This window comes from Ranitomeya variabilis, chromosome 5, assembly GCF_051348905.1.
Source record: "Ranitomeya variabilis isolate aRanVar5 chromosome 5, aRanVar5.hap1, whole genome shotgun sequence".
Lineage (NCBI taxonomy): Eukaryota > Metazoa > Chordata > Amphibia > Anura > Dendrobatidae > Ranitomeya > Ranitomeya variabilis.
Genome location: NC_135236.1, coordinates 509,874,376 through 509,891,133, shown reverse-complemented (window position 1 = coordinate 509,891,133; position 16,758 = coordinate 509,874,376). Strand labels below are relative to the sequence as shown.

At 42.7% G+C, this 16,758-nt stretch overlaps 1 protein-coding gene across 1 annotated transcript in view; it reads left to right on the top strand.

Annotated features, from left to right (window-relative positions):
* Window positions 1-649: 649 nt before the first annotated feature.
* The window catches only part of LOC143773786 (sulfate transporter-like), a 32,388-nt gene continuing 16,279 nt past the window's right edge, over window positions 650-16,758 (top strand). The window contains exons 1-2 of the mRNA XM_077261142.1: window positions 650-703; window positions 11,628-12,209. Coding sequence (XP_077117257.1) covers window positions 695-703; window positions 11,628-12,209 — 591 coding nt within the window. The 5' untranslated portion in view covers window positions 650-694. The remainder of the gene's footprint in view (window positions 704-11,627; window positions 12,210-16,758) is intronic.

Here is a 16,758-nt window from a genome sequence, read left to right as displayed (position 1 = left end):
ACAGCAGGGTATTTGGTTTCTGTCTTGGATTTTATATGCTCAGAAGGAGTGTCGGCTGACGCTCCTTTTCCTCTTTTCTGTAGCTGAGTATAGGTAGGGGTCACCCCATGGACCCACTGCATACACCCCTTTCCAACCTGCATCATACATGTACGGCAGATATTGTGACGAGGTTAAATCCTTCATAAAAACCTTTGAGGTTAAAAATTAGATTACCTGAGATAACCGGTTTTTATGCTTTTGTTTAATATAAATTTTAATAACATATAAATAAATGTTTCAGAATTTAATGACCCATCTGATGCAGTGTGATGATGCAGTACGTATGCAAGCTTAATTGCAATTACAGAGGGATAGTAATTATGCTGTTTAAATACAACACAACATGTGAAAATCAGTATTATGCCACCTGTAATCGAATAATAAAAATTTCTTGGCATAGGTTATGTTAATGCCTTGCAGCATAACACACCTAAAAATCCACCTTTTGTTTTTACTTTTTATTTCACAAGTTGTTTTGGAAAATTACAGAGAACTCCATATTTGTTTTCACTGAAGTAATAATTTCCCATCCACCATATCATCCAGGATATATATATCTATCTATCTTTCGCTGTAAAGTTATTTAAATGAGACCAATGACTGTGTAAGCAGATCAGCTGAGAACAACCAAATTTTAGCAAGTTGACCAACGATGGCTCAGGTTTGACATTTTGTTGGCACATAATTAGATTTTTTTGAAGAATAATGTTTTTCTTTCTGTTGATGTTTTTATAATACTACAAGCACACCATTATATCAATAGTTTTCTGTTGAGATTTATTTATGGCCTTAAATGCAAAAGCTTTTCATTTTAATTGAGAACATGGTTTGGTGGCATGTCTCGTGATATAAAGTAGCTTATGAGAAATGGCAATATCAATTATTTAATTTACTTATCTGAAATGTCTGCTCTACACACACCAACACTGATGTGCTTGTTCTAGGTAATGAATATTATCAATTTTTTATTTGTACTTTTAATAACAGTATAATTTATGGACTTGAATATATTGGTTATAATTGGGTTAAGAAGTAGTACTCAATGTCAAGCAGTAACAGCAAAAGCAACAAAAACTTTGTATGCTTTTAATGAGGGATAAAAACGACTCAGGATACAAATGTAATATTACTCAACTACAAAGACCACATTGCAAATATGAGATTTACTTTTAAAAAGGATATAGGAGAGCTAAAGATGGTTTAATAAGTTACGGACCAAGACAGTTTTGGCCATCAAAGCCAACTTCCAATTTTGAATTCTGAAATGTGTCACTTTATGTGGTAATAACTTTGAAAGGCTTCAAAGTAACCAAGTAACTTGGAGGTTTTTTTATGAGACAAATTGTATTATATCTCAGTGTTAAATTTGGGTCAATATCACTTGTGTTTATTTTTATGAAAACAGCTGAAAATGTAACAATAATTTGAAAAACAATCAAAAATATCAAAAAATATCAACTCACAAACTTTGAATGTTTATGCTATGAATCGATGTGGTCATACCATTAAAAAAGCTAACACCCTATATTTATCATACTTTACGTCAACATCATTTTTCAAATGTCAATATGTTTAGTTAATATAGTAGAAGGGCAAAAGAATTGGTAGCAATTTAACATTTTTTCAAGAAAATTTACAAAATCTATATTTTTTGCTGACCTATTGAGAATTGAAGTGACTTTGAGGGGCCTATTTATGGTGAAAACCATGAAAGTGATCACATCAATTAATGCAAAGTGGAAAAAAATGTAAAAATACATTTTTTTTTATAAGTTTAGGCTCAGGTAAATAAAATGTTACATTAGTATCACTAAAAAGCTATATTATCTGCAAATGTTATATTTTTAAAAGGGGTAGTAGATGAAAATGGACCCAGCAAATTGTTACTCATTTTGTTACACAAGGATACCTAAAATGTGTGAGAAGCTACTATTTGGTCCCACAACAAAATTTTGAAGTAAGGAGCACAACTTGACTTTTAGAATGCAGATTTTGCTGTAATAGTTTATTTGCAGAGCTCAAAGAGAACCCATTTTGCAAATTTCACAATTTTGTGAATTTAACTACAAGTACAGTGACTAATTTGTTCTCACAAGTGTTTTCCACAAAAAAGTGTGGAGCATAAAATGCAGTGTGAACATTCAAAATATGCCACTTTAGTTCCCAATATATTGTGTCCAGCTTAGGCTACGTTCACATTTGCGTTCGGCGCTGCAGCGTCGCCGCATGCGTCATGCACCCCTATATTTAACATGGGGGCGCATGGACATGCGTTGCATTTGCGTTTTGTGACACATGCGTCGCTGTGGTGCATGCGTCAGAGCACAGAGGACGCAGCAAGTTGCAGTTTTTTCTGCGCCCAAAACCATGCAAAAGTGGACACGTGTCACAAAACGCTGCGTTGTGCATGCGTTCACATTTGCATTGTGCGTTGCGTCGCCGACGCTGCGGCGCACAACGCAAATGTGAACGTAGCCTTATGCTTTTGGAGGCATGCACCTCGTAAATTCTAAAATGGGTTCCTACTACGCCTTTGCCATACACATGGGCGCTAGCTAAAGTTTATTTAGACACATTATGCGTTTCTGAATTATGGCATTTGATTGAATTTAGGAACACAGATTTTGCTGGGTTGGTTTTTGGGGTAAGCCATGTCACTTTTCCAAAGCCTATGAGCTAGCAGAACCCTCTTATTTTTACATTTACAAGCTCTTGCTTTTTTTGGGATGAGTTGATGTTTGTAGTGGTACAATTTTGCAGTACTTGACACTTATTGGTCGCTTTTTATTCAGATTTTTCAGATGACGAATAAATAAAAGCCAGCAAATCAGGAATTGCTTTTTATTTTTCACACAGTTCACCGTGCGGTACAAGTGATAAGACAGCTTTGTTCTTTAGGTCGATATGAATGATGACATGATATATGTATATAGCTTATTTATGTTTTACAACTTTTACACACTTTCTTTATGAAAAATATTTTGCTTTAATATTGCCTTATACTGGCGCCCATAACTATTTTTTATATTTCTGCCAACAGAGCTATATGAGGGCTTCTTTTTTCCTTGCAAGATTTAGTTTTTATTTTTTTTTATACCACTTAATTTTAAATACAACTTTTTGGTATCTTTTTATTCTATTTTTTCTGTTTCAGTATGGTTTTTATACTTATTTATTTTTTTGCAAAGTTAACCATACAAGATAAAGTGATAGTTTTATAGTTTCCAGATGAGGCTTATATTTACTGTATTTTATTAATTTCTATTTTTACAAAAAAACCTCTGTTTTTAGTGGTGAAAATTTTTTCCACGATTCTCTTTTTACATTTACTGTGTTTTATTTTTTCAAATTTTATTGAAATCTTTACTTTTTTTTTCTAATTGGTTCATCTGTTGGACTTCAATATGTTATACTCGTGTTGCTGCTCTTCTACACTGCAGTACATATATACAGTATATATATGATGTTACACTGTGTTGGGGTTGAGTTCCCACCTCTGCACAGGGGGAATCTCAGGTCATCTCCGCTGCGGTCTCCGATTCTTCTTCTGCCGCAGTGGAGCCTGCTCAGCGGAGATGTCGGTCCCAGCATCTTGCGCAGTCTCACTCTGTGCAAATAGTTACTGCTGTTTTTCCAGCTTCTGCCACTGAAGCCAGTGCTGGGCAGCGACGAGCAGATACTTTTGGGACTAAGTCCTGCTTTTCCTCTTCTGAGCATGCCCAGGGCAAGATCTCCCATTGGAGATCGAGGGTCACATGCTCAGATAAACTGCAGCAGATCCCATTGGTCATCCAGGAAGGTCCTGAAGGTGCTCAACTTCTGTGGCAGCCTCCCATTGGTCCTTCTGGGAAGGTCCTGTACATGCTGCAGCTATAAAAGGTTTGCATGACCGCACGGCCATGCGCTAGTGTACATTTGTATACATGTGTGTGTTGATGAGTGCAAGTCGTTCTTAAATATCCCATCCCTATTGTATGACTGTTCGCGTATGGTGTATGGCTGCTATCTAGCGCCCGGCTGAACTGTCAGCACTTATACACACAACAGCGTCTACTGCTGTGACCGCCAGTAAGGCGCCACGCACCATTAGAGCGCTTTCTTAGATCAAGCCTGGGTGGTTGGTGGCGTCCGCCAGTACAGCACAGCTCGCACTCTTGTGCTCAAAATATTGCAGTTTATTTCTTACACCCAGTAGCGGTGTCGAGCACAAGTAGTCTAGACGGACTCAAATCCCGAGTCTTGGGACTGAGTTCGGTGACTCCTTGCTTGCGCTCTTTGTGCGGTACCGCAGCCCCGTGACTTAACAGAGTTCGCTTCCACTGCCATATAGCGCTGCCATTTGCTAGCGGCAGGTTCTCTCCTGCACGGTGGACCCTGGATTGCGAATGCACCTGATAACAGAACACTAGCGCCAGGGTCTGACTAGTAAATGGCGGACGATCAGCGTCTACAGCGGTACATCCAGCAGCTGGAGGGTAGGTTGGCAGCTCTAGAGCGTACAACCTCAGCTGTGGATGTCACTGCAGTCGCTGTTCAGGCTGCAAGTGTAGCTGCAGCCAGTCTGTCCGCTGCCACCCCTGCTCTGACTATTTCCTGTCTCCCACTTCCAGACAAGTTTGCTGGTGACAGTAAGCTATGTCGGGGATTCGTGAGTCAGTGCTCCATACATCTTGAGCTCATGTCTGCACGTTTTCCTACGGAATGGGCGAAAGTGGGATTTATTTTCTCTCTTTTGTCGGGCAGGGCATTGGAGTGGACAACGCCGCTTTGGGAGCGTGATGATCATGTGGTGAAGAGTGCTCCTCTCTTATTGGACGCTCTGAGGCAGGTCTTTTTGGGACCCCGTGTCACCCACGATACCACGCCCCAATTGTTGGCAGTAACTCAGGGTTCGTCCATGGTCAGCCAGTTTGCCGTCCAATTCCAGACTCTAGCCTCTGAGCTAGAATGGCCAGATAAAGTTCTTATTCCAGTGTTCTGGAAAGGACTGGAAGACCATGTGATGGACGCCTTGGCCACCAGGGAGATTCCCGCCTCACTGGAGGAGCTCATTTCTATATCTACCCACATCGACCTCTGTTTTAACGAGCGGAGGTTAGAGCGGACCCAGTGTAGGCAGAGGTTTCGGCTGGCTCCCACCTTTGCCAGACCTCTAGAATCTCCTGTTCTGGCATCTGACTCCCATGAGGCCATGGAGGTTTCTCGAGGGGAACCTAAGTCTCAGACTGCTCGAGTACCCGTGGTTTGTAGAAATTGCCAACAACAAGGACATTATGCCAATAAATGTCCACGGCGGTCGGGTAAACGATCGCGTCTAGTAACCATTGGAGGGGGTTCACTAGACACAGCAGCGTTTTCCTCCAAGCTGTCCTTCAAAGGGTCAATCATGTTAGGCTCATCCTCTCTAACTATCGAGCTTTGTGTGGATTCTGGGGCAGAGGGAAATTTCATGTCCTCTGCTTTTGCTCTGCGCCACGCAATACCTCTGGTGATGCTCGCAAAGCCAGTAACTGTTAGAGTAGTGAATGGGTCGACACTCCCTTTACAGATCACACACCAGACTGTCCCTTTCACATTGTCCATGTCCCCTTCCCACCAGGAGATTATTTCCCTTCTTGTCCTTCCCGAGGGAATGGATGAGATTCTGCTGGGAATACCCTGGCTCTGTTTCCACTCCCCACATATTGAGTGGACCTCTGGGATGATATTGGGTTGGAGTGAGTCTTGTAAGGGCAGATGTGTGAGAGAGTGCGTACAGGTTTCCACTACCGAGATACCCACAGATCTTTCATCCCTTCCCAAGTGCTATTGGTGCTATGCAGACGTCTTCTCCAAAAAGGCTACAGAGACCCTTCCGCCTCATCGCCCCTATGACTGTCCTATTGATCTCATGCCTGGAGCTGAACCTCCTCAGGGATGGGTCTATCCTCTCTCTCTCCCTGAGATGGAGACTATGTCTCAATACATCCAGGAGAATTTGGCAAGAGGGTTCATTAGGAAGTCAGTGTCACCTGCAGGGGTGGGGTTCTTCTTCGTGCAGAAAAAGAATGGGGAATTATGTCCATGCATCGATTACAGGGGTCTTAACGCCATCACTATTAAAAATAAGTACCCGTTGCCCCTGATTTCTGAGCTCTTTGACAGGCTAAGGGGAGCAAGGGCATTCACCAAATTAGATCTGCGGGGCGCTTATAACCTGATTTGCATCCCTGAGGGGGACGAATGGAAGATGGCTTTTAATACCAGGGATGGGCACAATGAGTATCTGGTGATGCCCTTCGGGATCTGTAATGCCCCAGCCGTTTTCCAAGACTTTGTCAACGATATCTTCCCGGATATGCTCTCCACCTCGGTCATAGTCTATCTGGATGATATTCTCATCTTCTCTCCAGATATTGACTCCCACCGGAGAGATGTTGGCCGGGTCTTTGACCTCTTACGGGCTAATTCCCTCTATGCAAAGTTGGAGAAGTGTATGTTTGAGCAGGAGTCTTTACCTTTCCTGGGCTATTTCATCTCCGTCCAGGGACTGGCTATGGATCCTGCCAAACTACAGGCTGTGATGGACTGGCAAGAACCCCATTCTCTTAAAGTGGTGCAGCGCTTTATGTGGTTCATTAATTACTATCGCCAGTTCATTCCCCACTTCTCAACTTTGGTAGCCCTCACCAAGAAGGGAGCAAATCCCAAATTGTGGTCTGAGGAGGTCTCCAAGGCTTTCACTTCTATTAAGTCTCATTTTGCTAGCACTCCCATCCTACATCGTCCCGATGTTGATAAGCCATTCATAATGGAGGTGGATGCCTCATCCGTTGGTGCTGGATCAGTCCTCTTCCAAAAGGATGCTCAAGGTCAGAAGCATCATTGCTTCTTCTTCTTCTTCTTCTCCAAGACTTTCACACCAGTGGAGAGGAATTATTCCATTGGGGATAGGGAGTTGCTAGCAATGAAGTTGGCCTTCTCGGAGTGGAGACATCTTTTGGAGGGAGCTTGCTTTCCCTTCCAAGTCTTCACAGACAACAAAAATTTGGTTTATTTATGTACAGCTCAGCGGCTGAATTCTCGTCAGGCCAGATGGTCCTTGTTCTTCTCCCGGTTCCACTTCATTCTCCATTATCTCGCTGGGGAGAAGAACATTCGTGCTGATGCCCTCACTCCGTTGTGTCATCTGAGGAGGAGGAAGGGGAGCCTCGGCTTATTGTCCCTTCTAAGAGCCTGAGAACCGTAGCTCCAGTTTTGCTAGAGTCTGTGCCTCCAGGCAAGACTTTTGTACCCATTAATTTGCGACTGGAGGTTCTCTCTTGGGCTCATTCGTCCAGAGCGGGTGGACACTTTGGGCAAAGAGGACATCTGAGCTGCTGGCGAGAATGTACTGGTGGCCACATAAGGTCCGTGACGTCAGAGACCATATTCCGGCGTGTGTCTTTCTCGCCAAAAATAAGTCTCCTCGACAATGGCCACCTGGGTTATTGTATCCCCTGCTGGTGGCAGTCAGGCCCTGGGAGATGGTCAAGATGGACTTTGAGGTGGGTTTGCCCAAGTCTCGTGGCTGTACCATAATTTGGGTTATCACCAATCATTTCTCTAAAATAGTACACTTGGTGCCGCTTCCATGGCTACCTTCTGCACGGGCCTTGGCAGCGTTGTTTATAAAACACATATTCTGCCTACACGGTATGCTGGACAAAATTGTCAATGACCGGGGTCCCCAGTTTGCGTCTTGGTTTTGGAGAGAGCTTTGTCATCTTCTCAGCAGTGAGTTAAATTTCTCTTCTGCATATCATCCCGAGACAAATGGGTTGGTAGAGAGGGCCAACCAGACCTTGGTCACATATCTGCGACATTTTGTTTCAGCCAGGCAGGATGACTGGGCATTTTTGCTATCATGGGCAGAGTTTGCGCTGAACAACGTTGTAGCCTACTTCACTGGACAGACTCCATTCCTCCTTAACTATGGTCAGCATCCGCGGGTACCTGTGCCCATGCCCGTGTCTTCTGCCGACTCCAGGGTGGCACACTGGGCTGTGGAGGCACGGGACATTTGGGACCGCACTCAGGATGCCATTCGGGCCTCCAAGGAGAGAATGAGGATGTCTTCCGATGCACATCGGCGCCCTGCTCCAACCTTTGCTCCTGTCGATTTAGTGTGGCTCTCCGCCCGTAACATCAGGCTGCGAGTTGAGTCCACTAAGTTTGCACCTCGCTACTTGGGTCCTTTCAAGGTCCTCGAACAGGTTAACCCTGTGGTCTACCATTTAGCCCTTCCGCCACGCCTGGGTACCACCGACACCTTTCATGTGTCCCTTTTGAAGCCCGTATACATGTCACGGTTTTCCGAGTCATCTGCCGGGACATCGGGTTCGTCTACGGACGATTACGAGGTGAATGCTATTTTGGGGTGCAAGGTGGTATGTGGCAAAAAATTTTATTTGGTGGACTGGAAGGGTTGTGGTCCTGAGGACAGGTCCTGGGAGCCTGCTGAGCACATTCGGGCTCCACAGCTAATTGCTGCCTTCGAGCGTAGCGAGGTCCAAGAGGGGTCCCTGGGGGGGTAATGTTAGGGGTTGAGTTCCCGCCTCTGCACAGGGGGAATCTCGGGTCATCTCCTCTGCAGTCTCCCATTCTTCTCCTGCCGCAGTGGAGTCTGCTCAGCGGAGATGTCGGTCCCAGCGTCTTCCTCAGTCTCACTCTGCACAAAGGGTTACTGCTGCTTTTCCAGCTTCTGCCATTGAAGCCAGTGCTGGGCAGCGGGGAGCAGACGCTTTTGGGACTAAGTCCTGCTTTTCCTCTTCTGAGCATGCCCAGGGCAAGATCTCCCATTGGAGATCGAGGGTCACATGCTCAGATACTGCAGCAGATCCCATTGGTCCTCCAGGAAGGTCCTGAAGGTGCTCAACTTCTGTGGCAGCCTCCCATTGGTCCTTCTGGGAAGGTCCTGTACATGCTGCAGCTATAAAAGGTTTGCGTGACTGCACGGCCATGCGCTAGTGTACATTTGTATACGTGTGTGTGTTGATGAGTGCAAGTCGTTCTTAACCCTCCGTCAGGGGCAATATGTTTCATAACGAGTTTAGGGGCATTGCGCCTGTCCAGCACAGGCTAGAAAATTGGCTAATTTCAATGCTCTAAAAGTGATCAGTTACCTTAATAGGAATGTAATAAATGACAATACACATAATCAGGTGGAAACAAAATGTTTAATAACCAGAAAAGTAATATGTTTCTATGTCTTGAGCATCCTCCTCACTCTCTCCATCTTGATCTGTATCAGACACATCTGGACATTCTTCCACATCATCTTCTGAATCAATGTCACTTTCTTCCCCTAAATCTTCTAGCTGTAAAGGGTCTGTATCATAATCAAGCAGTATATTTTGCACTTGCTCAACATGAAGGGCATTGGACAAGTCAAATATTCTCCTCACCATTTCAGAAGAAAAGGTGAAGCAAGAGAGAAAATATGTGTTAGGGTGCAATGTGCCTGAGAAGCACACTCTTATTTCTAACAAAACCTTCTATGACAAATCCACAAATTTAGCACTAGCTATTCATAAAAGAAGCTAAAAAAACAATTGGGATGAATAAAAACAGCAAATTCTAACCGTCAAAGGTGTGACGCATTCAGGGGCAATGAGCCTGAGAAGCCAAAACACCGATATCTGATCTCCTGCAGCTCTGCAGCACAAGAGGCTTTTCAGGTTTCATACAGCCTTTAAAGTTAGGAAGGTACTGGGAGGAGGGTGTTTCCCAGACAAACCACTGAAAATAGAGAAATGAAACTAAGTGAGCTGCGCCTGTCAGATCAGTTGCCCCTGACGGAGGGTTAAATATCCCATCCCTATTGTATGACTATTCCCGTATGGTGTATGGCTGCTATCTAGCGCCCGGCTGAACTGTCAGCACTTACACACATAACAGCATCTACTGCAGTGACCGCCAGTAAGGCGCCACGCGCCATTAGTGCGCTTTTTTAGCACAAGCCTGGGTGGTTGGTGGCGTCCGCCAGTACGGCACAGCTCGCACTCTTGTACTCAAAATATTGCAGTTTATTTCTTACACCCAATAGCGGTGTCGAGCACAAGTAGTCTAGACGGACTCAAATCCCAAGTCTTGGGACTGAGTTCGGTGACTCCTTGCTTGCGCTCTTTGTGCGGTACCATGGCCCTGTGGCTTAACAGAGTTCGCTTCCACCGCCATATAGCGCTGCCATTTGCTAGCAGCAGGTTCTCTCCTGCACGGTGGACCCCAGACTGCGAACACACCTGATAACATCTTTCTATTTACTCGGTGCGTTCCCCCAGTCCTAACACACTGACACTTGATCTAGCAGACCACCATAGCTGGCAAACCGCAAGGGCATCACTTGGCCTCAGGTTTCCATTGCAACCAACAATGCCTTGAGTGGACTTACTGTACATGGTTAAAGGCGAGTCCCTCCCCTTTGTTAGCCATGTAGATGTTGCTGTCTCTATTGAGGGTGTCAGGCTGTTTAGATAGAGGACTCTGACCTTAGTAACACAATTGAGAGGTTTGGAGCCAGGAAAGCTTGCGGAACCAGACTCTTTCATTGTGATTGATCAGTCTGTACAGCAGCATATCTCTGGTTTCCAAGACAACAGTTTTCATTTAACTTTCACTGTGACATTTTAAGTAAATCACATACATGTACAAAACAGAATGCACAAAGGCACACATCCCCCATTCCTGTGAGCTACATTCGTAAATAAATTATGAGGGTCTTAAACTTGATATACATGTATGCTTAACTTATTTAACTTATGTTTAATTAACTATAAAAGGATGTCATATTCCTTAATAATTTAAAATGTTTTATTAAAAAGAATCTCTTATATGTAAATGAGCAGTTCCACAATAAGGGCCAGACACTGATCTGTATGAGAATCTGCCTCCAGCTATTATTTTTAGTAAAAGGGAGAGTTACCAATGCGAGACATGTAACTAACACAGAACGGTAGATGAAAGGGGTGTTACCAGTGTGATATATAGGCTGCTCTCTCCTTTCCTGATCTCATTGCAGAGCTGTGTGTGATTATACCTGACACATCTGCACATTCCTCTCAGCTTCCATCTCACAGGCAGCCAGTGTTGCAATACAGCAGAGCTGTGACAGCTGCAGCTAATGTATTTGTAAGATGATAAAACTCAGTTCTATTGTTCTGTGTTAGTTACATATCTCACATTGGTAACACTCCCTTTTACTAAAAATAATATCTGGAGGCAGATTCTCATACAGATCAGAGCCCAGTCCATAGCCTGGAACAGCTCATTTACATTTAAGAAAAACATTAATTACTACAAAACATACATATCCAGTTCCAAACATGTTATGGAGCTGTGCCCTAGGTCTGTCAATTTTGCACATGTTTACAAAGACTTTTAACTGTTCCTTTAATATGCATTAAAAAGGTGCATGTCTTTTAAATATTTTGGTGCTTTGTGTAAAACAGTCAGAAAATAATTGTCAAGGAATTGGTGACTTATTGTCAATTTGAATGCATCATTATTATTACTAATTATTACTATAGACGGTCATAACACTGATTAAATATGTTTTTTTATTCTAGTGTATGGATTCTGATTATCCTATCAAGAATGAGTTCCCAGACCAGATGTCACTTACTTATAAATCAGTGGAACTTGAAGAGCAAATCAAGCCAGCTCTCGATCTTAAAGTAGTCATTTGGGAAAAAACCAAACAATGCTATAGAAATAGCCCAGGAAAATTAGGCAGATTTCTCTTTGAACTATTCCCTGTGCTTACCTGGCTTCCTCGCTATAAAGTTAAGGAATATTTGCCAGGTGACATTGTGTCTGGCATCATAGTTGGCATTGTGACCATTCCTCAGGCCATAGCATATTCACTATTGGCAAGCCAAGATCCAATTTATGGCCTATACACTAATTTTTTTTGCTGTATCATCTATTTTCTTATGGCTACATCTCGCCATAATTGTGTTGGTACATTTGGGGTATTGTGTCTGATGGTAGGCCAGTCTGTGAACAAGCAGCTCCGAGCTGCAGGTTTTCCAGAGGAGGGGGACATCATATTAAATTCAACGATTGCCGATAATGGAACAGTTTGTGGTCGAGGCTGTTATGCAATTACAGTGGCCACAGCCTTAACTTTCATGGCTGGAGTTTACCAGGTAAGTTGGAGATTCCCTATATGCCATACTTTCTTATCTTCAAATTTTAGCTGAGTAGACAACAAAATATTGATTCTAAATAATGAGAAAATTGAGTCCAAAGATACCAACAAATACAAAATTTTATTAAAGAACAAAACCATGTGCAAATAATTGCAAACAAGTACTACATGGGTTTCTTAATAAAGAATCAGTGAAAAAATCCATGGTTGTAATAACCGGCTGAAGAAAAGGTCAGGAAATGTATAGAGGAAATTGCAAACAGAGATGATAAAAAGGAGTGTATACAATTGCAGATATTGAATTTACCATATGATGAGTGCATGTGCTTGAAAAATATGTGTAACAAGCATGAGATGAATAAGTTCCATACAAGTCACAGCACCATCAATGCCCCTTGAGGAAGCGACACAATTAAAGCGCGAAACGCGCATTGGCGTACGTGGCCGAAGTCTAGGCGAGACTATCTATACAGATGGGTAATTATTTCCTGATTTATTGATGTTATGTTAATGCAGGAATGGTAGGCACACAGAGTTGTGCAGTAACTAATACATTGATGGTGCTGTGACTTGTATGGAACTTATGCATAAAACTTATATATGTTTGCATCTATCTAATATATAAAGCTGAATGTGTGTGTGTATGTGTGTCTGTATGTCCAGGATTGGCATCTGCACCTGTCGCAGTTACAGCCACAAAATTTTGCACAGTCACACGTCTGGACCCCGAGAGCATCATAGGCTATGTTGTGAGGTGAAATTTTAACCCCACGCGTTCCAATTCACCAAACAATTTTGCCCCTATCTGCATAATGGGGAAAAAGTGAAAGGAAAAGTGTTGAAGGCAAATTGACAGCTGCCAGATGTGAACAAGGGGGACTTAAAGAATGAGAGCGATGGTGCCAAAGAGTATATACCGTACAGTTGCTCACCACACATGAGGATATGAACACAAACAAAGTGCGCCACACACTACCACGTGCTTGAACACGTATACCACCCTTAGCACACATTTCACCACACATACACCAACCTCGCCACATAAAAGTTAAAACACAAAAGTCGACACTCAAAACTCGCCACGCGCAAAATTCGCCACATGCAAAAACTCACTTCATGGAAAACTCGCCACACGCAAAACTTGCACACGTGGAAAAATTGCCACATGCACAAAAGTTGCAACACATACAAAAGTTGCCTCAAACAAAGCTTGCACATACTCAAAACACACCACACATAAAACTCGCCACGCGCAAAACTCACCCCATGCAAAACTCACCACACGCAAAACTTGCTGCACACAACTTCCTACACTAACCTGTCACATGCAACTCGACACACAAAAAGTTGCTACATGCATATCGCCACACAAAACTCATCTCACAAAACTTGCTACATGCATGTCGCCACACGCAACTCAACACACTCAACTTGACACATGAAACTTGCCCTAAAACACACACAAGTCTGGTGTTATCCTTCAAAAATAAAAATCTGATCCACCAGGGGGCGCATCACCGCGACTGAAGGAAATGTAGGTCAATGACCTACATTTCCTTCATTCTCCGGGGAATTACAAGCACGAGCACACCGCTGCATTAGCAGGGCTCCTGCTTGTAAATTATTTTAACCCCTTCAGATGGATTACTTCGTGGGACGAGACGGGTCAGCAGAAGGTATGTATCTTGTGCGTTTATTATTTTGCCAAGCGAGGGTTTCCTAATGGATTGAGAGAGCAATAAAATATTAAAACAACCGCTGTGTTTATTTCATTAAAATACTTTGTAATCATGTGTGTGTGTGTTTTATTAACCATTTCGTACTATTGGATTAATAATGGATAGGTGTCATAATTGACGCCTCTCCATTATTAATCTGGCTTAATGTCACCTTACAATAGCAAGGTGGCATTAACCCTTCATTACCCCATATCCCACCACTACAGGGAGTGGGAAGAGAGTGGCCAAGTGCCAGAATAGGCGCATCTTCCAGATGTGCCTTTTCTGGGGTGGCTGGGGGCAGATGTTTTTAGCCACGGGGGGGCCAATAACCATGGACCCTCTCCTGGCTATTAATATCTGCCGTCAGTCACTGGCTTTACCATTCTGTCGGAGAAAATTGCGCGGGAGCCCACGCCAATTTTTTCCGCCATTTAACCCTTTATTTTAGCAGCTACAGCACTGAAATTTTGCACATACACACTACTAACATTAGTAGTGTGGAATATGCAAAAAAAAAAGGGGATATGAGATGGTTTACTGTATGTAAACCATGTCTCATATCCTGTCGGGTTTGTGCAGGAGAAATGAAAAGCCGGCAATTTAATTACCGGCTTTTCACAGATATCGCGCTGAATGAAATATAAATACAGAATATATATATATATATGTGCCTCAATGACATATATATATATACATACTGTATATATGTTTTCCCGAACATTTGAGCACATAAATCCATTAGATGTCGGTTTTGCAAGCCTGCGAGAAAATCTCGCAGTACGGATGCCATACGGATTACATACGGAGGATGCCATGCGCAAAATACGCTGATACACCCTGACTACGGATCAATATTTTGGGAACATTTCCCCGTATTACGGCCGTAAAAAACGGACCGTATTGTCTTACGCCGAGTGTGACGCCGGCCTTGTGTGAAAGCTCATTTTACAGGTGTCCGGGCAAGACATACAGCTAATGGTCAGTCAAGGTCAGTCAATCAACACAGCTTAGTAGGTGTTTGTAACACACTGACCCAGTTATATAATTATATCCTATTAGATGGGCCAGGGCACATTATGTATGTGACCATATTACAACACCCGCAAGTATGAAGCGGTGTGTTTTATATGATTATAAAAACCAAAGACACGATATTGTAAAAGTTTAAAAAGATTTTATTGTAAAATAAATACATCTCAAAGACATTTTAATATTATAAAAATTCTTACAGAGTATAAAAGCAAAAACATTAAATAGTACAATGATCATACATCAACTCACTTCTTACAAAATAAATAAATAGTATCACAAGTACAATTAGCATTACACTTCTTACAAAATAAATAATATAGTGTTACAAGCCAAGTACAGCATTTATCCAGTACATTCTTTACATCGTGAGCCACATGGTTTGTAGCATCGGTAGACAACTTTTTTTAGGTAGCAGAGTTCCGCGTGTGGTACCTAATGACGGGGAATGTAAAGATTGAATTGTACGTGGCGTTGTGGCTAGCTTCTGTGGTGTAGATACAGCGTGTTTCTCCCTGCTGGAAATTTTTAATTCATCTAAAAGCTTCCTAGTAGTGGGGTTACCAACAACTGTAGACGGTATATTTAGCTCGGCCATAGCCTGCATAAATGAATCCCAACCCAGCGGTAAATTTCTGCCGGTCAGAGCATGACTCTGCATTGTACTACGTACCAAATCCAGTAAGTTAGACCCTGGTATTACGGATCCTTTGAAAATAAATTCAGCTTTATTATTCCAGGCTGTAACATTTTTATTCTGCAGTAACCTGTTTAGTAAAAATTCAGCATTCTTTTTATATCTTTGGTTTATATGGCTGACAATTTCAGCGACCTCATGATTTTTATCAGAGTCGGTATTTGCCAATTGTTGCTGATCAGGATCAGGAGTGCTAACGAGATTTAAAGCCGTTACTTCTTTTGAGCTGTGCCTTGTATGTACCAAGTAGTGCTGTAGCACAGAGCTATACATTTTAATTTTCACATCATCGGGAATGTCGCGACATTGTAAAATGTCGCTAATTTCACCATCAAGGCGTCGAATAACACTGTCGCGTATGTTATCTGTAGTACCGGGTCTTAGTTTGTCTAGCTCCTGTTTGGGGACTAGATACATTTTCTCTTTATGCTCCATTATCTTCCTGCGAGCAGACTTGTTATTATAGGGATTGCAAAAGCTAAAAGAGGGCCGATAAACCCGCCGGCCTGCTTTAGTAGCGGCTTCTTTTTCTTTATGGGCTGAGATCTGTCGCTCAGGGTTCTTATAGCTTTACGCCACTTCTTTAATATGCCTTTTTGACGCTCTTTCAGCGGAATCCTGCCTTTTAAGATGTTTAAAGCAATCTCGCCTATGGCTGTAATTAGATCACTGCTTGCATTGCGCAAAATAGACTTTCGGACAGTGGGGGTTGCTTTCACCAGAGTTTTTAAGAGAGCCCAGTTACGCCGGAGTCTCTCAGACATCTTTACATCACAACGCACACAGCGTAGAATGTCTGATACCTGGGTAAAATTCACTTTTTAGAAGTGCTTTTCTTTTGAACATAGACAGCAGGCAACACTGGTGGAAACAATCCGGTCCTTAAGCGAAGATCCTCAGGGGTATTGGCTCTCAAATCTACAAGCAAATACCCATAAGGCTCTCGCGTGGCATCCTCAAAAGCTTCTAGGAAAAAACGTGTTTTTCCGGGGTACATCTGACGAGCTAGAGTTAAAATTTGTAATTTATCTCGGGGGTTATTAAAAAGCACCATGTACTTTGTGTTTAAATTTATCATGCGGCTTTTCTTACCCTGACAA